The 24,731-nt window shown below is 43.4% G+C and overlaps 2 protein-coding genes across 2 annotated transcripts in view; both read left to right on the forward strand.

Annotated features, from left to right (window-relative positions):
- Nucleotides 1–24,731, forward strand: part of sugct (succinyl-CoA:glutarate-CoA transferase) — a 127,828-nt gene that overhangs the window by 77,057 nt on the left and 26,040 nt on the right. The gene's annotated exons all lie outside the window — the stretch shown is intronic.
- Nucleotides 21,142–23,879, forward strand: LOC146966969 (uncharacterized). Its single transcript, XM_085763966.1, has 2 exons — nucleotides 21,142–21,515; nucleotides 22,884–23,879. The coding sequence occupies exons 1-2, from the start codon at nucleotides 21,142–21,144 to the stop codon at nucleotides 23,329–23,331; spliced, it is 822 nt and encodes a 273-aa protein (XP_085620092.1). The 3' UTR covers nucleotides 23,332–23,879.

Raw genomic sequence — 24,731 nt, forward strand, 5'->3', positions numbered from 1 at the left:
TATCCTTTCTTCTTTGGTTCATCCTAATTTTCTTGTTTTTCTTCCTCTTTATTTTCCTTCTCTCTCTCAACCTGTTCTCCCTCCTCCTGTGCTCTCCAGGTCACAGTGACAACATTCTGAGTCCTGTGGCTCACAGGTGGTCTATCGGATGAGTCCTAGAGAAATTATATGAATCACCAATAAAATGCCTTTTTATAATACAATACAAATTTTTTTATATAGCACAATTAATGGCCATTAAGTATAATATCTGCAGTAGAAAGGACTCTGCACCCCCCTCCCACTGAGAAACACCGGGTCATCGTGCTGCACCGAGGCACAGGTAGTACACTGTTGTGAATGGGGGACGATTAATCAGCGTATATTTGCCGCCTACGAGAAGTCCTGTCTCAAAATTATACACCAGTTCAAGAGTAGGATAGAAAGTAAAAACGTACAATGCATCAGCTGGTCGGAACACAATTAATTTATCTGGAACTAACCAACTCACTCAGTATTCCTCTGTGCAGAAAGTGCTTTGCGACGCACTGGATCATTGACATCTACTAACACAAAAAACACAGGGTAGGGGTCAGTCTAAGGGGCAGGGGCAGCTCGTTCCACAATTTGGGGGCCACAATGGCGAAGGCTCCCCTCTGCTTTAAAGGATAATTACCGTTTTTTACAATCTGGACCTTATTTCTAGCATAAAATATGATCATTTACTCACCCAGATAACTTTGGTGTCATTACAAGTTGTTCTGATGAAATTAGATCCAGTCGAGAGCCGCGTATCCATATAATGTGAGTCTACTGGGCAGCGGAATGCAGCCTCTAAATAACACATTATCCACCGCGAAACTTGTTCATTCACCAATATTTTGTGATGATACACTAGTGCTATTACCCTCCGAGCCCGTGGTGGCATGCTATCAACATCTGGGGTCTGTAGGCTGACCTGGATGATGTCATCTCCGACCGCTGCACAGCTCATTCTGATAATAATCATTCCACTTGGGCATTCGGGTCCATATTTAGCTCAACTAGCCGGAGCTTTAGTAAGTCCAGGCTGCGGAGAGAAATCCCTTGGAAGCTGAACTTCATCCAGCTGCTCATTTTGTTCTGACAAGTCGGAAACACGCAGAAACGAACCATAGCATTAGCGTTAGCAACAAGCCACGCCGCGTGGTGGTCGGAGATGACATCATCCAGGTCAGAGGTCAGTAGGTCAACCTACAGACCCTGGATGTTGATAACAGCTAACCCCGGACTCAGAGGGGAATAGCAGTGTACAAAATATTTTATTTATTAGTTTCTCTGCAGATAATGTGTTATTTAGAGGCTGCATTCTGGTGCCCAATAGACTCACATTATGTGGATACGCGGCTCTCGGCTGGATCTAATTTCGTCGGAACGACTTGTAATGACACCAAAGTTATCTGGTTGAGTAAATGATCATATTTTATGCTAGAAATAAGGTCCAGAATGTAAAAAACGGTAAGTATCCTTTAATAGTGCTTTTGATCTGTCAGCAGACCTCAATGATCGAGAGGAAACACGGGGGTGCAGAAGACTAGACAGGTAAGAGGGGGCCAACCCATGAAGAGCCTTTCAAGTAAACAATTAGATTTAGGGGCGGTAATATTGGGAAACTGCTGGATTTTACAGCAGAATTTATCTGCTGATCCATTTTTAGGATTGTTGCCATTCACACTTGTATTGTCAATAAGACATTTTAACATTTTGATGCAGAGTTTAACTCATGTCATATAAATCATATGCGCCATGCATACTGTGTGACGTATGGTGATGTACAGTTAGTGTTGCAGAGAGTTAGCAGACGTGCTGTGTTGTGCTGCTCGAGCTGATTCATTAAAGCCTGTTAAGGATATCTGAGAGCCTCCTTCATCATCAACATGTTGTCACAAATCTCACATGCGGAAACGCTTACAAAATGGTGCGATCCTTGGAGTGTTTGTTTTCTCTCCCCAACGTTTTAATACAGACAAAGAGGTTTATCCTCTGGATAAACATAGCGATAAAACTTACAAAATATTGCTGTGTCAGCTTGATGCACAATGGATAATTTAAGGCATCTTTTGAAAATCAGCTATGTATTTGACGCAGGCAGCGGGGCTAGCAACATCACTGAGGTCAAATCAGTTTTTCCCCAAAACTGTATATTTTCCTGTGAAGATTGAAGTGTTTGAAGTGTTGATCTATAACAGGCATGACCAAACTATTCCACAAAGAGCCGTGTGGCTGCAGGTTTTTGTTCCAACCAATCAAGAGCGCACAGTTTGGCCAATTGACTGTCTGAAGACAGAGATCAGTTGATTAAATGAGTCAAGTCTGGTGTGTTGCTGCTTGGTTGGAAAGAAAACCTGCAACCACAACGGCCCTTTGTGGAAAAGTTTGGACATGCCTGATCTATAAGAATATGTATTTGTATTTTCATAACTCTGGTGAGTGGGGCTCGGGGCATTTGCTTAGAACGGTTTATTACACGGCTCTATTGAATGCTGCTGTCCGATTGGTCCAGCGCTGCGATCTGCGGTCTGTTATTTCTGAATAATGACCGTCGACGTTTACTGTCATTAAACAGCTTGGGACTAATAGTGATGTTAGATAAATGACTTGTAACCTGTTACAGAGAGAGTGGAGGCTCCTTCCACATCGCTGCTGGAAACCAAACCTGCATCAGAGCCTCTGACCCGGTGTCACAGCTCTCCTCCTCTCGTCTCCGTGGCACCGCGACTCCACGACACAAACGCACCCCGTAAACAGTAAAGTTAATCTCTTGTTTATGACAGATACAACTACACACAATACACACACCGTAATACGTATATGGTAATCCATCAATCCACTGATTGATTATCAAAGGCTTCAAATGCACGACCGGGAGGAGGCTCAGCAAAACAGCAGACGTTACCAGTCTTGCAGATTCGCTAAATGATGCAATTATAAATCGAAGAAAGTCATATTGTGATCAACATTATGTTTCAAATTAATTATTTCACTCGTAAACCGTGTAATAACAGGGTGTCCGCGGGGTTTTAAAAAGTATTAAAAAGTGATAAATCAAAAAAGCAAAATTTAATGGCCTTAAAAAGTGATAAATTTGGTCCAAAGGTATTAATTTTAAAGAATAGGTATTATTTTTTTTTCTTTTGGACAATGACTGGTTTTATTTTGATGAAATAGGCGTAATAAAATAAATAAAGCATTACTTGCTTGCGCCGCTACTTCAAAAAAAAAGGAATGATATTTACGTCATATCAATTCATTGTATTCATTGGCCGCTAGAAATCTAAAATCATCTTCGCGCGCATAGTTGTCAGGCGGATAGAAGTGCTAGTGAATCTCTTCGGATTTTAACGTGTGGCAAAACGTTTCGAATATGGGAAAATGCAAGTTTGCAGAAGACTTAAATTGAGATGACAGGCGCCTTGATGTAGCCTATGTGTGTGTCAATGTAGATGCACGTCACGCGCCGCACATCCGATGTGCTCTTTTTTCATGCACTCGCGGCTCACAGCTCCATGAACCTTCTACCGCCAGCCCGGTGTTTAGTCGGACCGGGTCCGGGTCTGCTCCGTTTGAAAGGGCAGGAAGCCCCGAAGCGCTACAGATACAGACACCTGCAGCAGCTGCAGCTTCTACTGAGAGCTGAGGTCAGATGGAACGCACGTGAGACACAGACCGACGGTGCAGATGTGCGGACATTGTTGAAACTTTTCACACTGATGTTGATGGTGATAGAGTCTTGATAAACATATCGGACAGCTTTTATTTTGAAACGACACGCGGGAAGTTATCTGATGTATCGGTGGAACGCAGAAAACTATGATGACAGGCGCCTTGGATAAGCGTGTGTGTGTGCATCGGGGCCATTCATCTGTAGCGTCTTTTGCTCACATACTTTCAATGTGGGCGCGAGTTACGCCTAGGATCCACTGGCGTCAATGTGATTTCTTGCCGGACGCGACGCGTCCAGAAAAACGGACGCTTCGGTAGGCGGGAACACAGACCGGCGAGTTAACGGACAGTGGACAAACAGACCCCCGCCCCCCCGAGCTGTTCTCTATCTCGCTCCCCATTGGACAGTGACCCTGCGTCGGACGCGTTCATTTGCATAAAGTTGAGCTCCGGTCAACTTTTGGACGCGCCGCAACTGCTCGAACGGACGCGCCGCCTACCCAGAATGCTTTGCGGGCGCGTCATTAACGGTTTGACGCGTCCCATAGAAAATGAACTGGCAGCCGCGTCGCGGCGGACGAAACGAATGCCAGTGGATCCCAGGCGTTATGCACGCGGCGCGCCGCACATTCGCCGTGCTTGTTTTTTCATGCACGTTCGCGGCAAACAGCTCCATACCTGCTTCTACCGCTGGTGTTCTGTCAGACCGGTTCTGCTCCGTTTGAAAGGCGAAGGAAGAACGTATGTGGAAAGACGTGATACACACTGATTTTATGTGCTGTGATTTTCAACCCCCAGGCTACATACAATGCTGTGAAAAAGTATTTTCCCCTTCCTGATTTCTTACTCAAACTTGTTATTAGTCATCAAACAACTTTTAATAGCCTAGACAAAGATGACCGAAGTACGGTAAATATAAAATGCACTTTTTAAATTATGATTTCATTTATTAAGGGGAAAAAAGCTATGCAAACCTACCTGATCCTATGTGAAAAAGTAATTGCCCCCTCTTGTTAAATCATGAACTAACTTTGATAAACCTTTTTATTTTTTTTGGAAAGCTGGTTCAATTTCACTCTTCACATCCAGGCTCCAGTGATCCATGGTGAGAGCCTTTATCCACTAATGGAGAAAGCTTGGAACAGTGGTGAAAACCTTCCCAAGATGGCTGCCCCATCAAAATATTATACAAATAAATAAAAACATTGTGTGACAAATCTGCAAAAAAGTAAGAAATCAGGAAGGGGGCAAATACTTTTTCACAGCACTGTATTTAATGGAGGGGGGACAATACCTGATATTCTCAGCTGTAAACAGTAGGCTAAATATAATCATAGAAAGCTGAAAGCCACAGGTCATGTGGTCATCCAAACTGATGCATAATTTTTAGTCAAATAATGTGAACATTTTCTGCAGCTGACCCCACCTGATTGAGGTGTACTTATTCTCTCAAAGCTGTCTTTTTAATGAGAGATTTGCTCTCTGTTTAACTGGGAACGCTCCAAAAAGCATAACTTGCATATTAAAATCACAAAAATTTTCTCCCGGGGGGGGGGGGGTTGGTTTGGTTTTTCGGACCTTGTCACCTTTTTTACTCTCTGGAGTTTGCAGGTCTGTTGGTGCAACTCGATGTCGTGGTGGTATTAAAAAAAATCTGAAGGTAGTGAAAAAAGGTATTAAATGGTAGTAAATTGACTCAAAGATTTGTGTATATACCCTGAATAAGTGGGATAATGTGTAGTTCATGTATAGTATGTATATGTATATATGTATAGTTCATATTGTATGTTGTATTCATGTTCCATACAACCTCACGGGGTTTATTTCTCCATAACAACCTCTGAACTATACATTATCCCTTACTTAACTGCTTTGTTGTGACATCACAAAGTGACAGGAAGTCCTCACGGCTGGTTTTAAGGCTCAGTTTCTGAATACAGGCTGTGTTCATTTCTCTGTGGACTGAGGCTTTGATACTTTCGCAGTATTAATTAAAACCTAGAGCTGCTTTATAATCACACTACACATGGACATCTACCTTTATACTGTATGAAGCTTTAATACAAACATCTACCTTTATACTGTATGGAGCTTTAACACAAACATCTACCTTTATACTGTATGGAGCTTTAATACAAACATCTACCTTTATACTGTATGGAGCTTTAACTCATTGAGTGCCAGCCCTTTTATAAAATGGTCAGTGCCATGTGCCAGCGTTTCGGGGCATTTTGAGTAATATTTCAAGACCCAGAGAATATTTTGTACTATGACTCTGAAAACACCAAACAGCTCAAAGGAAAGAGGAGACTCTCTATTTAACTAGGGAAAAAAACACTTGTTTGTACCTTGTTCCATTCTTGATACATCTTAAGTTGAATAGAGCCTGGTTGCACCAAAAAGACCACTTTTTTTCTACGTAGAAAGCTGAGTAAAATGCATTTTTGTGAAAGAGAGTCTCTCAAGAAAAACAGTGATTTATCCGTTTTAATTTTGGCTTCAAAAACATGTAAGACATCTGAAAATTTCATTTCACAGGTTTTTCACTAACCCCCCCCCCCCAAAAAAAAAAACCAACAACAACAACAACAACAACTAAAATACAACAAGTAGTAGCAGCAACTGCCCCCTCAGCCCCCCCCCCCCGCCCGCTCCTCCCCTTCCCCTCCCCTCCCCTCTCCTCTCCTCTCCTCCTTCTCCTCCTGCTGCATCCCCTCGTCTCTGCAGTAGTGAGGGAGACGTCATGGCGTCTTCAGCCTCTTTGCTGGACGCGGCCGCGGCAGCGACTCACCGCGCTGATCTCTCGGTTCGCCGTCACGTCGGTCACTGACTCCGCGATCTGCCTCCGCTTCGGCATTTCGGTGCTGATCATCTAGATCAGTTTACCTTTCCTGCCTCCTCTGATCACTTCATGCTGGAGCTATGCTAATAGCATCCGTGGCTAAGCTTTCCTCCAGCTCCACGTTACACTTGTTCCAGGCTCTGCCCGTCGTTTTTCTCTAGAAATAGAAACTTTTTCCAACTTTTTTTTATCTCCATACCGATCGTGCTCGTCTTCACTTCTTGCTCTGATCTACAGTCTTCTTCGTTCTACACATCCCAGAAGCCCCAAAATTACTCACAGTGTGCGCGACAGCGTCCCCATTTACCAGCCGCAGAAAAGTGCATTTGACATCTATGGACGTCATTGGCACTCAAGCGTTGGATTTTGATTGACGTCCATAGACGTCAATGGCACTCAATGAGTTAATACAAACATCTACCTTTATACTGTATGGAGCTTTAATCTAAACATCTAATTCTATACTGTATGGAGCATTAAAATCTTGTATAATTGAGGTGACATTGCTCTGTTCAGGTGTCGCTGTCGTTTTGTCCACATACACCTGATGTTCCTCCTCCTCCTGATTGGCTGAGCCTCCTTCCTGCGAATGTGTGTTTTTGTGCGTGTGAAGCAGATGTTTGTCATTGTGTCCAAATGTCTCCCAGGTGTCTCTCTCTCTCTGTCTGTCTGTCTCACGCACACACACACACACACACACAGACACCCACACTGAGGTCATTCAGGGACGCAGCAGAACCATTCACACAGATATGAAGAGTCTCACTCGTTGTGATTGTGTTTTTATTTGTGATTAGAGAGGGAGATTCTTCCTCCTCCTCCTCCTCCTCCTCACCTGCTCCACCATGCACCTAAGCGGGAAGGCAAGAAAAGCTCTTTGTGTTCATGATATGTGTGTGTGTGTGTGTGTGTGTGTGTGTGTGTGTGTGTGACCTGTCTCTGACTCTGTGTCTTCCTGTTGTACTAGTGTCCAGTCTAACACACACATTGTTTTCCAATGAGTCAATGAGGGGAAATGTCCTCTTTCTTTTCTCTTTTTGACTTCTTTCTTTTTTTATTTTAGTTAAAACTTTTCTTTTTTTAAAGTTTTTTCTTCCTTTTTTTGATGTTTTTTCTGAAGTTTTGGGTTTTTTTTGGATGTTGGATGCTAGCTGTTAAGCTAGTGATCATTGCTGATGTTATCATCGACAGCTACCAGTCTTACCAAGAAAGAGCTTCAGCCAAGTAATGTGTTCACATGGGAGGTTATAAAATACTTCTGAGCAGCTCCGTCTTCAGGACAGACTGAAGGCTCCAGGGATGAGAAGGTTCTGGTGAATAGAGGAATAGAGTTTGATGCTGAACGCACAGGGCTATATCTTATACCAGTTTAAGCCCAACCCATGTGCCTCTGCTAGTTTCAGACTGGTGCAGTAAGATAACACATACACATGAGTATGATGATCACAAAATGAGGTGTGCTGGTGTGTACATTGTTGATGCAACTGAAACTGAGTGTGTGATTGATCAGCAAAATCCCTGTGGAAGCCACGTGGCACAGTATTACACTGTTGTCTTTATGGAGTATTGTACAGCCCTTCTTTACCCAGAATCACTGGTCAGGACTGGACCCACTGGTCAGGTCTAGACTCACTGGTCAGGACTGGACTCATTCATCAGGACTGGACTCACTGGTCAGGTCTGGACTCATTCATCAGGACTGGACCCACTGGTCAGGTCTAGACTCACTGGTCAGGACTGGACTCATTCATCAGGACTGGACTCACTGGTCAGGACTGGACTCATTCATCAGGACTGGACCCACTGGTCAGGACTGGACTCATTCATCAGGACTGGACTCATTCATCAGGACTGGACTCATTGGTCAGGTCTGGACTCATTCATCAGGACTGGACTCACTGGTCAGGTCTGGACTCATTCATCAGGACTGGACTCACTGGTCAGGACTGGACTCACTGGTCAGGTCTGGGCTCATTCATCAGGACTGGACTCACTGGTCAGGTCTGGACTCATTCATCAGGACTGGACTTACTGGTCAGGACTGGACTCACTGGTCAGGACTGGACTTACTGGTCAGGACTGGACTCACTGGTCAGGACTGGACTTACTGGTCAGGACTGGACTCACTGGTCAGGACTGGACTCACTGGTCAGGACTGGGCTTGCTGGTCAAGTTTAGACTCACTGGTTAGGTCTGAACTCACTGGTCAGGTCTGGAGTAACTAGTCAGATCTAGACTCACTGGTCAGGACTGGACTCATCAGGACTAAATCCAACATGTGCTCTTATCGGGTGCAGGACATCGTGACTGTTGTATTAGATGTTACAGCCAAACACTCACATCAGTATTTAAGAGGTTCAGTTCAAAGCTTGCTCTTGGAGCAGAGACTGTTTTTCCTGCTGTTAAATTGCACCACACACCTCAGACCATGAGCTTTGCATTGTTCAAACAGAGCCCACAATGTTTCTGCTGGACTGGTAAACAGCTGTTGACGGTAACCCTGGTTTTGTTGCAATAACACAAACTGACAGATAGACACTCTGAAGTTTGTGAACTTGCAGTGAGGCATATGTGTGAACTCCAACAAAGAGCAGGATGTGTTGCACTGACTGGTTAGACTGTCATGAAAAATTACAATGGTCATTAAAATAGCTTTATTTTTAGATCCACAGTGACATTAAAGGGGACCTATTATGCTTTTCCAGCTTTTCAGACTCATATATATGTTTATAATGTTGGATAATGGTTCTAGAGGACGTGGAAGTGCCATATCATGAGGTTTATGTATTTGGAGGTAAACCCTGCTAGATGATTTGGATTTCTGTGCACGCCGTGTTTTACTCGGTTGCACTGACTTTTTTTTTTACATTGAGGTTGCGTTGACGTCATGGCGTGCCGGACTCCCCTACATGGTCATGCCGAGGTCTCTACTCCAGCCGGCCCCGCCTCCTCCCATGCTGCTCTGTTGTGGCTGGCGTCACAGCGGAGTGGACTACTTCCTGCTTTATTTCCTACATGCTGTAGCACTGTAGCGTCACTTTATTTAGTTTTAATATATTTTGAAGTTTACTCTGACGTTTCATATAAGTGAAGCTCTACCTGTGGGAGCAGCGACGTACCGACGTAGCGCCGGAGCGCCGGAGCAGCACAGGCAGAGCCCGTCTGCAGAGCTCGTCGGCCGGCCAACCTCCGTCATCATCCCGGGGGAGAAAACGATCGCTAATAAACATACCCGCAGGTTTTTTGGAGGTTTACCGCCGGGTGGTTATTCTTTTTAGGAGATAAATGTTGGTCTCATTGATGAAATCTAACAATTGTGGCAGTCGCATTAGTTTGAATGAAAAGTGAAGAAGGAGGAGGAGCGCTGCAGGGCTCTGTAGTCTATATACACCAATCACCACATTTACATCAATAAATAAATGTTTTACAATGAACCGACCAGTCTGCATTAAATTTTAATATATTTTATCAAGTTATATAACATGGTTAAGGTACATGGCAAAGACTACTCTCTAGACTACCATCTTTGGTTAGGGTGGGACTAGGTCATTGCAGTATACAATGTAGACTGGGCATACTGGAGATACTTTACGAATGATTACGACATCTGGGAATTCTTCACATACTGCAGATTTAGCTTTTGTTTGCATACTGCATGCTACATACTGCATTTTGGCCGAATCAGTACGTACTAGTAGTAGACATCGTCATGGTAACGCAATGCTGAGGGAGTGGCTCATTTGCATTTAAAGGGAGGGGCACTGAAACAGACCATTTTGCACAGGGCTGTTTTGAGAATGAACAGAGCTGTGATGTTTGATCTTTGGGGTATTTTGACCGAAGCATGTCACAGATATGTCGTTAAGACACGCAGGAACTATTTTAGTTTGTGGAGGAAAAGGAGCATAATAGCTTCCCTTTAAATCATCTGGGAATTAGATATTTGGAGATGCTGATAGGTGGATTTTGTTGCCAGGCTAGTTTTTCCACTTTCCACTCTTTGACATTGAACTGAGAGACATCGATCACTACCATTGTCACTTTCCTGCTTAAATCTGCACTTTGCTCTGAGCTCTTTGAACATCTGCAATACTGCTGCCTCTGTGTTGTGTTGGGATGTCTCAGGTTTTACTCACGTACGTCGCTCGAGTTTATTGTAAAGAAGAGAAAAGTGAGGTGTTGTGTCTCAGCCCTTAATGAACAAACAGGAAGGCAGAGAGCTCCTGGTGCTGCATCCTGATGTAGTGACACATGACTGCCTTCAGAGGGCGTCTGTGCACCACCGCTGCTGTGAGGACAGAGACGGAGACGGTGGAAGGAAGTGAATGTGATTGGTTCATTAAGTGTGTGAAGGGAGACATCAGACATATCTGGGAATCATTGATTCAACAAAGTGGAACCAAACCCTTGAAAAGATGTTTTTTTTTGAAGATGTGGGAAATCACCTTCATGATGTCTGCAGGGAATCAAACCCTTGACCCCTGCCATGTTCGGGGGGCCGTGCTCCGTCGTCTCCTCAGATGGTCTGTTTGTCGGAGCTGGAATGTGACGGAGCATAGTTTGGTTTGTGAGCCATAATCAAATCAAAATGTGTCTGCATACTTTCCCATGGGGACGGACGAAGAGGAGGAGGAGGAGAAGGAGGGGCGTCCAATTAAATGGTGACACTTGGAGAGAAGGAGAGACAAACAGACGGATAATAATCAGGAATGGACAGAGTTTCAGACAAAAGCATGGGAGGAAGAGAGAAAGTATGTGGACGGCCGCTGGTATTTCAGATGTTATTTTTGGACACTTTCAGGAGCTGAATGTGTTTTTGTGACTGTTAATGAGCTGCAACACAAGGAGGTATCAGAGGAGAGACGACCTGTCCCCGTCCCCTCTGGACGCTTCACACCACTTGTTGTTGTTTAGAGTCACATCTGTCTCGCTGCACTCCACCTCACCTGCTCAACTGGAGGCCAGATGTGACGTTCACACACACACACACACACACACACACACACACACACAAAGGACAGATGAGTGAGAACAGCTGCTACGAAAACATCCTCAGGTTCATCTTCACCAACTGGACTGCAGATTAAATCATGAATGCACACACACACGCACACACACACACACACAAGCGCACACACACAAACACACACCTGCACAGGCAAGTTGAAACAACTGGAGCACAGCAGGGATTACTCCGCTTTCCGGAAACTCCAGCAGTCCAGAGAACAGAGCCAAGGTGTGTGTGTGTGTGTGTGTATGTGTGTGCGTGCATGCATGCATACATGCATTTTTGTGTCTCTCTCAAACACTAACACAAAGTCATTTTCTGGTGTAATAAACCTTTACTACTCTGACTTTCATTCATAAAACCCACTTGGCTGCAGCCTCTCCTCCTCCCCTTGTGTCTTCCCCCCTCATGACCTCTCCCCTCCTTTCCTTGTCCTCTCTCTCCTTCTTCCCCTCACCTCCCTTTATCCTCTCCTCGCATCCTCTTTTCTTCTCATGATTCCTCCTCTTCTCTTCATGATTGGTCAGGACTAGGGTTGCAAAATTCTGGGAATTTTCAAAGTTGGAAAAGTTCCATGGGAATTAGCGGGAATATATGGGAATAAAGGGGAATAAATCCGAAATTTACAAAATTGAAGGTTGGCCCTTAACAGGGAACGTAAATATAGTTGGGGAAAATATATTAATATATTAAAATGTAATATATTATATATTATGTAGCATAATCTTGGCTAAAACAACCAGATCTACGTATACTTATGCTATTCCTCAACCACATACACACAGCACACTGCTTACTGCAGGGCTATTTAGGGCTATTTTCTTTCCCAACATTCATGTTTTTGTTGTTCAGTAAAATAATTGATTGTTCATACAAGAATTAAAAATTGATAAAGTTCTACTCACAAATAAATCTGTTGAAATGTCATGTGTTTTAATTGTCTTGCATGGATGTCTGCTTATGACAAAACAAAATATTTACATTTATGTTTGGATATGATACAGTTTGTTTAAATTACCCCCAATTTCCAGTTAATTCCCATAAATTCCCAATAATTCCCATAAATTCCCATAATTCCCATGGAAAGTTTCCAATTTGGAATATTTCCAAAATTCCCCAGCTTGATTTCCCATGGAAAGTTTCTGGAAATTTACCGGAAATGTTCCGCCCCTTTGCAACCCTAGTCACATGTGAACTTGAGACGAACCTGGAAAAAAAAAAAAAAAGGAAGTAAATGTAATACAGGCACAGTTGGACGCCTCCTTCATGTAGGTTTTCTAGACCATGACCAGACTTGTGATGGGTTTTGGTCCAGGTAGGCCAGTCAACATTGCATCATTTCAATTTTCCAGAGATGTTGCACGTCCGCTGTGTGTGTAGGTTTCAGAAATGAAATGAGGAACAAGCGTCTCCATCGCAGAGATCACATATGTTGGTACTCACTGGAAAAGAGGTGAGGAATGTGACTCAATTCTGGATGTCTGCATTTACTGTATAGATCCACATGTAAAGGAACATTAGGAAATGAAATAAAATATTGTAATAAGTGAGAGTAATTGTATCCTCATTACCTGAGGTCCTCAGCTGACTCCAGGTCTGATTTACATGTATGTTGTTTAATGATGACATGTAGAAACAAGCTCATGAAAAGGATAGCATGTGGTTTTAGCAGCATTTAGCTTTGGAGCTCTTTGTCAGTGACTGACTGATCTACAGCCTCACTTATCTCTGTGTTTTGCTCAGCAGAGTTTGCAGCGGTTTACATGTTATTGAGACTCCTGAGACTCTGGGAGCAGGCCTGTAATGAAACGTTAAATCCTCTATAAAAATGAGTTTGACTTCTGAACACTTGTAAACCAGCTTTATCCTCCATAAATCCTGGATCAGTGCCGAGTTCAAGCCAACGTCTCCTCCATGCTCGTCTGTAAAGCAGGGATCTGCATCAAAGACCTCTAACCTCCTGTTCACCTTGTCTGGCCCTCATTTGGCCCCCAGCCCAGAGTGTCTTCACAAACAAACATGGAAGTTCACGCTGTCTAAAACCATGACTCTCACCTTTCTGTCTTCTACTTTTATTCTTTTTGAATACAGATTTTATTTTCTCTTCAGCTCTTTTGTTCTCTCCTGATTTGAAACCTAGAGTGAGTAACTCCATTGTTATCTTGGCTGACTCCGCCCCTAAATCCATGCTAATCCAAATATGGTCAAAGAGGTGGGGTGCATATGGAGCTGAGAGTTTAGTACATCAGTTTGTAGTGCATGCATTTTACATTATGACATGGGAGCCTAATTAAAGGGGAAGTCTGGCTGTTTTGCTAACCTTCCTCAAAGCCATGTGCATTTGTTTTCAACAAAGCCGGTGAGAAAGCAGTCAATAGAGTGGTGGATAATGTTTTATATCATATACACATTACAGGGCTCCAGACTAACTTTTTTCACTAGAAGCACAGTGACCCCAAACTTAATTGTTGCAAAGTGCAAGCAGAAAATTTAGCTGTGCACACACCGTAAATCAACTTGCAAAGCAAATATGGCACAACTTGTCGGTTCCAACCAAGAGACACTAGGTGGACGGCAGAAAGCCTCCATTCTCGAGTCATTTATTTAACCACCACAATTACTGTGAAGCTGATTAAGGTAAAAATGTAGCAAAGTTAAAGGTGACATATTATGGAAATATCACTTTTCGAAGGCTCTTTAACATATATTTAGGTGTTTGTTTTGCCTTCCGACCCCCAAAATGTGAGAATTGACAAAAAAAAATCTATAATTTTCAGACTTACTAGGTTGAAATCCATGTGGTTTTACGAGCTGTTCCCTCAGTTGTCTGACAATGATGTAACTAGTTTTCGAATTTGCATAATACCACCCCTACCTGGTAACTGTAGAAGGGGCGGGGCAAGCAGTGGTTAATTTGCATTTAAAGGGACAGGCACTGAAACCAGCCGTTGTGAACAGGGCTGTTTAGAGAGGATGAAAAGAGCTGTGATGTTTGATCCTTGGGGGGTTTTGACCGAAGCATGTCACAGACATGTCTTTAAGACACCTGGGGACTATTTTAATTTGTGGAAAAGGGGCAGAATATGTCTCCTTTAAGCTAAAAATCCTGCATATTCCCTCTTTAACTCACACACTCTAGTGGTCATTACAGTGTTTTAAGCACCTCTCTGGTAGATCGTTTATGTTTGGTTTCAATTAGCCAATAGACATAATTCTCTAAATACACAAACTGATGAAGGACAGGCTACAGACAATGAACCTGTGTTGCAAACTTGACCTGATGCTGTTGAAAAGCATTTTGGGAGATGTAGGAGTTGATATACCGTATAAGTGATGAGTCGTGGGTGGGTTGATCATTAATCTCTGTCGTTGCTCAGGTGTCTCAGTCTTCCAGTCACCTTCTCTCTCACCGAGCCCAGGTCCAGGTCCAGGTCCAGGATCAAACTCTCCACATAAAATATGAAATCATATTTGGCTGTTTTCATCAGTGGGAGTTAGCGCTGTCTGCTGCTTCTGAACAGCTCCCTGCTGACTAGAGGTTACTGTCCTGCTGCACACCTGGACCACAGCTGCTGAAACACACACTCTCACACACACACACACACACACACTGCACATATAGTGATACACAAACACACTGTTAATCTACTTTCCCCCAGTTGTCCACCATATGGCCAACGCTCTGATCCAAAACACACACATTCCACATGCCAAAGTTTCCACTTCAAACTTAAACACAAACTCAAACACACAGGTTTATGTGTGTGTGTGTGTGTGTGTGTGTGTGTGTGTACGCGCTTCAGGGGGAATTTATTTTCTGCTGTTGCCTCTTCAACACGTTGCCTCACCTCTAAGTCTTGAGGTCCTCTGGACTCAGAGAGGACTGTATGGGTCAGTAGGTGCATCACTCCGGTTCAAAACAAAACATCACAACAACTACCTGATGGATGGTTTTCAACCATTAGACGTATACAACCATGGACCCAGGGGATGAATCCTACTGAGGTTCGTCACTGACGTCTCCTCTAGTGCCACCAACTGGCACATTCTTGTTTTTTCTTCCCTGAGGCTGTTGGATGGATTGTCAGGGCATTTGGTTCATGTTCCCCTTGGGGTTGAATTGTGATAAACGTGATCCCCTGACTTTTCATCTGGTGCCATAATCAGGACAAAATGTAATTTCTTTCAGGAAAAAGAAAGAAAGAAAGAACAATGTGCAACATGATGCAAAGACTGTGCAGGGATCAATCCAGGGACACTGGTTATATGGTAGGTCAGTATTTTAGGAATCCTGTGTACTGGCTGCATTAACTTATAATTACTCACTGCTGTGCCAAGTGTCACTGATGTATTAATAGGACATAAATATGAAGTTGTTATTTTTGCAGCAGTTGAGGAAGCCACAAGCACACACACACACACACACACACACACACACACACACACACACACACAAATGTGCATGTAGAAGCTGTTTTCTGACATGTGTTGATTTACTGGCCTCATGTGGTTCAGGATTCATCAGCATTTTACAGAAAGTCTTTAGGAATTCTTTTATGACTTTGGTGAAGTTATAAAGAACTGAAACACAAAGATCCACAGCAGATCTGTTGAATCAATGTTGAATCAACTTGTATGTGACGGCCTGGAACTGCAGCAGCTGGAGAATATTACCCCGATGATTTAGACTCACCTTGAACTCATTCACACTGAGGCACGTCATTTAAAGTGACACCTCATCAACTGATTATTTTTGTTTGTTGCCTGTTTTCAGGCTCACTCACATTTGCCCACCAGCCACTGTGGCTACTGGTTTCCCAGAGTTACTAGCCACTCTGCCAGCCGATCTTTCAAGACGCACAGAATATTGTGTTATGACTATGTAAACACCAAGACTACCAAGAGAAAGAGTAGACTTTCTTCTTTTATTAGGAAAAAAAAGGTTTGTTTCTACCTTTTTCTGTTCAGTAGAACATAGGCTGATTTTGCCAAAAACCAAACCAAAAGCCAAACCTTTTTGACAAAGCTTTTTGTGGAAAGAAACATGTCACTGAAACAGTGACTTTGACGTTAATATTTTTTGCTTTAGTGACATCTCAAACATCTGAACAGTGTTTTCCTATAATTTTCCTATTTTTCTATAGACATCAATGGCAGTGAACGGTTGTAATTAGATTGACGCCTATAGAAGTTAATGGCAGCCAATGAGTTAATATGATTAAAGCGACTATGGCATGCTAAAGTTTACTTGAACTAGATTTACAAGCTTTTTAAATGTAAATGAGCCCTGTGCACCCCTGTAAGTCCTCCAGTGTAACTTTTTGCAGCAAAATATGGCTGAAGGCACGAGTGGAAGTCTAAATTGCTTAAAGGTGTACAGAAATGGCTGTTTGTCCTGTTTGTCGCGCCGAGTTTCCACGAGTTACCGCACGAGTTTACCCGAGTAAGGAAAACGAATTTGATTGGTCGTTATCGAGCGGGCGGGATATTCAATGTTTGGGGCGAGACTGAGCTCGGTGTGTGTGTCTCAGATGTTTGATTGACGGATGACGGATCCAATATCAGTGGCTGATGAATCGTGCGCAGGCTGACGTATAATCCGTGCGCCTGCATTATCCAATGTGGAAAAAAAATACCACACTTTCATCCCGGATTTAATCAAAAATAGAATTTTGCACAAAGTTTGGCCTACATCGTCTGATAGATGAGTTATTACACTAATGTTAAGACCCAAAGTGGGCTCAAATTCAATTTTCTTTTCTGTACAGCTCTAAGCTGCATTCACATAAAGTCCGGCCAACAGCACATGGCCAATAAGGCAAACACTACATTAAAGCAGAAGTAAGTGATATATTTGTGTTAATATAAGTCTTAAATAGTTATATCTTCCGACAGCAATCACTTACATAGAGTGTTTGGACCGAAACACGGGTCTGTCAGTCACTCTGCTCTGCTGTAAGCTGAGGAGAAAACTTTTCTCGTATCCTACAAGTTTTATCCAATGAGGAGAGAGAACGGCATGCAGGGCTGTGTGTGCAGACAAGAGATGGGCCTGAATGTGGTGACGTAGGGACGAGGACTGTTATGGTGCGTTCAGGGCAGCCCGTAACTCGTGTTTTTCCTACCTGTGAAGTGGTACCAGTTTGATCTGGTACGAGTTCACGGGTCTGAAGTTACGAGTGGCCGTTATAGTGACTTTCACAGGTAAAACAGGTCGGAAAAACACCAGTGGGTTGCCTGGAACGCTACAAAGTCGTAAGTTGTGACTTGAAGCTGTAATTTACGGTTTCAAAAGCCTGCCTGGAACGCAGCATTAGCCAAAACGACCGGATCGCTTACTTCTGCTTTAAGATTACATTCATTCCTTTCTTTTACCATTCTCAACCTGTCTCTATTTTTCGTTGAACAATATTTTTTGGAGATTTACTTGACATTGGAGATATGCCAGAGATGAACAGTTGGAGGAAGACAGAGTAAGTACTTGACTGTTTTTGTTTTAATCATTTATTTTCCTCAAATTGTTTTACTGCTGACTTTTGTCTGTGAAAACTGTGTATAAACTGTGTTGTAGATCAGTGTGACGGATTGAGTTATGACTGTAACCCTTTGAGGCAGATGGCATTGATCACAGACAGCAAATCTTTGGTTCCTTGAGAGTGAGTATTGTGAAGGGATATAAGGGCTCTTTTCTGGCCGTGTTCGGGTCGGGTTTGGGACAAAAATATACACGAATGAGTCGGATCGTGTCGGGTCCGGGTGTTGTGAGAGATTAAACTTTAGTTTGCAGGTAATCTGCCTGTGTTAGCTCTTGCATTTGGGTCCTTCCTCCTGCAACCCTGACACCGGACTTCAGACCGTTTTCAGGTTCCGTTGAGACCTCTATTCCATGTTTTTTTTCCCGGGTAACCTCCTCCTCGTCCTTCCAAGTAAGATTTTTGACCAATGAGAGAACAGCTGGTTTGCACATGGCATTTGTTTGGACCGATTGGCACTGTTAGCTACTGTGTGAACACAAATGACCCAAACAAAAATGCAACAATTGTATCGGTTTAGCCTCTGAATCAGAACAAAGCACACAGTCCAGAGGTCTGAATACACCCTTAATCTGCAAACTGATTGGGTAAGAAGCTAGTATTGGCTAGCTAGAAAGCATGGCTAGCTAGAAAGTATGTCTGTGCTACCAGCTGAGCTAGCTTAGCCAGTCAGCTAGCTTCTTTATTGATCAGAAAGAACCATTTACCTAAAGGAAATGTAGGCAGACCATTCTCTCAGCGTCATTATTTTGTTTGGTCATTTGTGTATCCATGTAACAAGTAGAAGCTAAGTCATGTGGTTTCCTACTGGACCAAATATATAGGAGCTGTGATGCAAATGAAGCAGAGGCGGAGGTGTCAGCACCTGGCTGCTGGATGGATGATCATCAGAGAAGGGCACAAACAGCTTCATGATGCTTGTTTACTGGAATTGATGCTGCAGGTGGAAACAGATCTGAAGGTAGGCTGGCCGAAAACAGAACAAAAAAAACAAAACATTTATTCAGCTTCAGGAAGTTAACACAAATTAAAATCAGATGTGTTGGACTAAGTTCTCTGTTGCAATATTGAAGTTGGAACCTGTTCTTATTTACCTGAACTTCGGTCATTTTCCATTTTCCTTGTATGAGTCCCAGCAGAAGGTTTTGGTTTGTGTGTTGAGGTCTAGAGATACCAGCCAAGTAACATGAATGCATGAATAGAGCTGGGTGTCCTTTGAATGTCATTACTTCTGAGTTTCTTTGTAAAGAATAGTTCTGCATATTACCTGTGATAGATTCTAATCTAATGTGCTCCCCGTTAGAAGAGCCTACCAAAAGCACCAGTACAGGTGAAGCTGTGCACAGAGGCATGAGAATAAATATGCTTTAGATACTTCTAAAAACAGTGCACTCTGTAGATGCTGCTACCTGTATAACAGGGTTATAACGTAACAGTGACTGGGTCATCTTAAGTCCTTAATCAGGATTTAGAAATGAGAAGAACCTCATGGTGATATCATCTTGATCTACTCACTTCTGATTTCTTGTTTCCTAGCCTCAACTGTCCTCCTTTTTTTGTGTAAACAGAGGTTTCAAACAGCTTTCATTTGTGGAATGACATTATCAAACTGATCTTTATCATCTCCATAAGGATCTAAACAGACAATCTGACCCAGTTGTGCCAGATAATTGATGTGGTAGGAAGCTAAACTTCTGTCTGTTAATCTGAAATTTCCTTTATTTATAAAGCTTCGATAAATCTCCCCATCCTGCCCCAGCTGACTCGATAGGAAACCTTTGGCTGCTCTGTTTTTGAAATTCCACGAGCAAATTACACTCAGAGGAAAATCCAATGCAAATGTGGCCGTACCCTCAATCCACAGCCATTTGCAGAAACCATATCCACGTCTGCCTTCAGCATGTTTTGAATACACCAGATGTAAACTTAGACTCTGCTCACTGCCCGCCATGCAAATCCACAGGTGGGTCCAGTTTAAGATGAGCTTGTGGTGAAACTGTTGGGAAACAAAAAGCCCAAATTACAAACAGGAGATCCTCTTGAATGCAAAACCAAGAGAGAGTGGATGTTCGTTAGACGCAGCAAAAACCTGGACACACTCATGTTCTATGGAGGTGTGGAAAACTAAATGTAGATGTTACATTTTCCTACGTAGAAGATCACCCTCTGATGGAATGATTGATTTCCTCTCATTAATCCTTGGCTTTTCTTTTGGGGATCAAACATGTAAATAACAAAAGGCAGAAGAAGAGACTTTCTCAGTAGGTTAAAATACACTTAAAAAATGAGTATGTGCTGCTGTACAGTGTTCCATGCTCCTGTCAGATATACAGAATACCTGCACCATCAATGTTGTTTTTTTTTTAAACCCCTGAATGTTCACTTACCTACTGTCTAATGTAAGGGGCCGTCCATACGAACCCGGGTATTTTTGAAACCGTGTGTTTCTCTGCACAGTTTGGCCTTTCGTCCACACGTAACCGCAGTTGTGGGCTCCTGAAACCGGAGTTTTTTGTAATCGGAGTCCAGGGTGAACTTTTTCGAAAACTCCGGTTTCAGCAGTCATGTGTGGACAGGAAAACCGAGGAAAACCGCAATTTCTTGACGACATTGTTCAACGTCACACTGTGCGAGGGTAAACAGTAAGTTGTATCCATGGAGACCTGTGGAGCACTCTATAGACGTGACCAGCTGACGGAGTTGCTGCAGAGCCTCCAGTCTCTGGTTGCTGTTACCGGGCGCTATTTAGCATTTAGCATTTAGCATAGCCATTGTTGTTTTTCCCTGTGATTGGCTAAAATGGCCTTCCTGTTAGGAGTGACATCGCCACCTACTGCTTTGGCATGCGCATGACATTGTTTGAGGCGGATTTTTTCGCAAATTTTTTTTAAACCGGGGGCCATAAAAGTTCGGTTTCAAAAATACCCGTGTTCGTGTGGACTAGGCCTAAGAGAGATTATTATTCCACCTCTTGTTGGTAAAGATCAGAACCAGTAAATATGCCTATTGAATATACTGTCCTTTGAAGGCCTCAAACACCTCTCTGGTTTTGCCTCTCCAGATTGGATTTGGTGAAGATGAATCAGTCTGAAGCCGACAGCGCCTCATTGTCCGACGACATTGCTTTCTATACTGGCATAGGAGGCTTCTTCCTCTGCAACCTGATTGTGAATTTCCCTGTGAACATCTATGTGGCGTGGCTGATCGCCAGCAAAGGCGGCGGAACTGTGACCTCGGAGCTCTTCGCCCTCAACCTGGCCATCTCGGAGATCATCTTCTGTGTTTCCACCATTTACATGATACTTCACTTTGTGTTGGGGATGGCTGTGGACGTTGGCATGCTGCTGCTGAATTTTTTCTTGGCGCTCATGTCTGTGTCCCGGCCCATTTTCCACAGCTGCATCAGCCTGGAGCGCTACCTGGCTGTGGTGCATCCCACCACCTTCCTCAGGTACCTTCCAGAAAATGACGCACAGGATGCATCTTTTTTGGGGGGGCCGTTTGTGTTCACACCTAGCCTGATAAGCCAGACTATATCATTAAAATGTCTAGTCTGGAAACGACCGGTAGACCTCGGCTCAATCCAGGGGGATGAAGGCTGTCTTTCAAACTGCCTCTGCACCAATAGGGTAGCGCTACGACCAATCAGAGCAAAGCCAATTAAAATGTATGTCGTCATCGCGTTAAGCCCGCCCAACGACTCTCTAAACTGATAGAGCGCTGTGATTGGTGAACACAATCGGTGTTCGAGACTCAAAAAGTTCCTATGGATCGTTTCTAGACCCACCTACGGAGCAAATAGATTTGCTGTCGTTAGGGGTCCAATCCAAGTCTTTTGTGTAGCCTATATTCTGTCCTAATCCGACCCGAACACGGCAAAAACCAAAAAAAGAAGCCGACCGGATGCACTGATTCAGGCCAAGTTCTGGTCGAGGATCACTCAGTACGAACCACTGAAGACGGTCGGTCGGTTGCTGTGTCGATTAGGTTCTCACTGCAAACGAAATGCCCCAGGGCTCGATTGGAAACGAGCCGAGACCATCTCTTCAAACGATCTCAGCCCGCTTGTGTTATATATGACCAACAGAACAACGTCTCCAATCGATCCAGGTGTGAAAGCACCCTTGTTGTATTAATTCCCATTGCTTAAAGGGATAGTTCAACATTTTGGCAAATTGGCCCATTGCCATAATCCCTATAGTCATAGCAGTTGGTTCGTTACCTTTATTTGTCGGTGTAAGCTACTTTTAGAACCGCCGAGCGTCGAGCTGCTCAGAGCTACGCTACGGAGGCTCATGGGATTTCTCGGTTTCCCTCATCAAACTCATCAAATACACAATCCAACAACTCCAAAACGCTCTGGTGGACAAGTTGTGACCTGCACATTCACCACGCTATGAGTTAATAACAGAACGTTACAAGACGGAGTTGTTTTAGAGGTAAATTCATGCAAAGCCGCTGATGCACGTTGCCTTCAGGGACAGTTTCTGTTATTTACCTTGAAAACAACTCTGTTTTGTAACGTCCCGTTATTATCTCATAGCGTGGTGAATGTGCAGGTCACAACTTGTCCATCATAGCGTTTTGGAGTTGTTGGATTGTGTATTTGATGAGTTTGATGAGGGAAACAAAGACATCCCATTAGCCTCCGTAGCGTAGCTCTGAGCAGCTCGCAGCTCTGCTTGGCGGTTCTAAAAAAAAAAATGTACCGACAAATAAAGGTAACGAACCTACTGCTATGACTATAGCGATTAAGGCAATGGGCCAAATTGCCAAAATGTTGATATCCCTTTAAGCAGTCTTGTCTTTTCCTCTGCAGGCTCAAACCTCTCCGTTACAAGCTAGCATTCTGCGTGGTCACCTGGCTGCTGGTGCTGCTGTTCTGCATCATGCCTGTACTCGGCTTGTCAATAGTGCAGTCAATTTATCAGAACATGTGCAAATCCCTGGTCTTCCTGGTCCTTATGTCGTACTGTGGAGTTCACATTCTGTGCGTGCTGAAGCAGCCGGGGCCCAGCGATGGGCAGCGCCACCACGACGGCCAGAACCTTGTGAAGAGGAAGGCCTTCAACATCATCATGATCACCCTGGTCTTCACCAGCAGTACCGAGCTCTTCCATCTCATAATGTTGGTATTATTGCTATTGGAAGTGGCCACTCTGGAGGCTACAGTAGTCACTCTGAACGTCAACATCCTCAGTGGGTTCATCACTTCTCTGCTGTACCTCCACAGAGCCAGAAAGCTGCCCTGCATCTCGGCTTCTTAGATGTGTTGAATCTCATCTGTTAACAACAAACGTCATTAGGACATGAAGAAAGTGAACTCTGTTATCAGGGTTTACCACCTGCTGTTATCTTTGGAGCATGAAGAGAAGGCTGTATTTGTTTTTTCACTTGACTTTAATTCTAAGCAGTCTTTCTCCAGCATCACTCACTGCACCTCGAACACAAGAAGTTTTAGTGGCATCTGTTTCTCAGATGAAAACAGGCCAGAGTCAGACTTTTCCTTTTACAATACCTTTGAGCTTTGCCTCATAAATTTGTCACTTCAGAATCAGCGGAGCCTCAGCTAATCACAAATTGTTACTCAGGAAGGGCTTCTGTCCACTGTAATAGGGAATAGTAGTAAAAAAACAAAAACAAAAGCAAACCTTGAATTTATTTGATAAATGAAAGCTGCAAACCATTATAACAAAAGTTGCACACGTTTGTTTGGATTGTTCCTGAGGTGATTTGAAGTCTTTGAGGTCTTTATCAGATCATGAGTTATGCTTGATCTTTTATGCAATGCTTTGTTCTAGACACAGAAAAGAATGTAGTTAGAAATGTATTGATAACCACGCAATGAGAAACCAGCAACGTGTCCAGATTAACTGGACAGAAGTTGAATGTCTGTAACTTTGCTGTGTATATTCTCCCATGGCTTATATGGTAAAAATGTATATTTGACCAAAATAGTTTCACCAAACCTTAATTTAAAACCTTGACAGACAAAACATTTCGTAATATTACTTGAGGAACACTTTCAACCGTCACATCTAAAAGGATGCGATCCATGACGACTTATTTTTAGACGTGAAAGACCACTAGTGCGACGCATCAGTGCTTTACTCTTCAAAGTTTAAAATGAGTGTTTCTCCAACTAAAACACACTCATTTAAAAAATACGATGAAGGGCATTATTCATGTCATGAGCTGAAAATCATGAAAAACCAAATCACCCGGGACCTTTAGCATCCAGGCCGCGGCTTTATGTAACGCATCTAAAAAATCCTGTCAAGTGCTGATATGCGGCCGTATATGGAAGAAAAAAGCAGCTCTGACACTTCACAGGAATGAAAACGCTGCGATATTCAGAAGCCGCTTTGATTGTGGAGGTCAAACAGAGAGCAGCAGGTTCAGGCAACCTCAGATCTTCACACTCACAGTGTGACACACATACACACACATACACACAACTGTACATACATCCTGCTGCTGCGCACACTCTCCGTCCTTCTCTCCTTGATGTTGCAGTAACATGATGTAACAGCGGCCTGGATGGCTCCCATGGGTGCTGGTTAGTCGACTTAATGGACTGCCACAGCTAGCTTCAAAGGCTCGGGGAGGGGGAGGGGGGTTAGAGAGAGCAAAGTGATGTGGGGGGGGGGGGCGTTAAAAGAGCTGG

Source organism: Trachurus japonicus, chromosome 20 (genome assembly GCF_045865225.1).
Source record: "Trachurus japonicus isolate A0001 chromosome 20, Traja_1.0".
Classification (NCBI taxonomy): domain Eukaryota; kingdom Metazoa; phylum Chordata; class Actinopteri; order Carangiformes; family Carangidae; genus Trachurus; species Trachurus japonicus.

Coding starts and splice junctions, on each gene's coding strand:
- LOC146966969 (XM_085763966.1), top strand. CDS start 21,142: ATGAATCAGTCTGAAGCCGACAGCGCCTCATTGTCCGACGACATTGCT. Junction 21,516..22,883: donor CATCCCACCACCTTCCTCAG/GTACCTTCCAGA, acceptor TTTCCTCTGCAG/GCTCAAACCTCTCCGTTACA.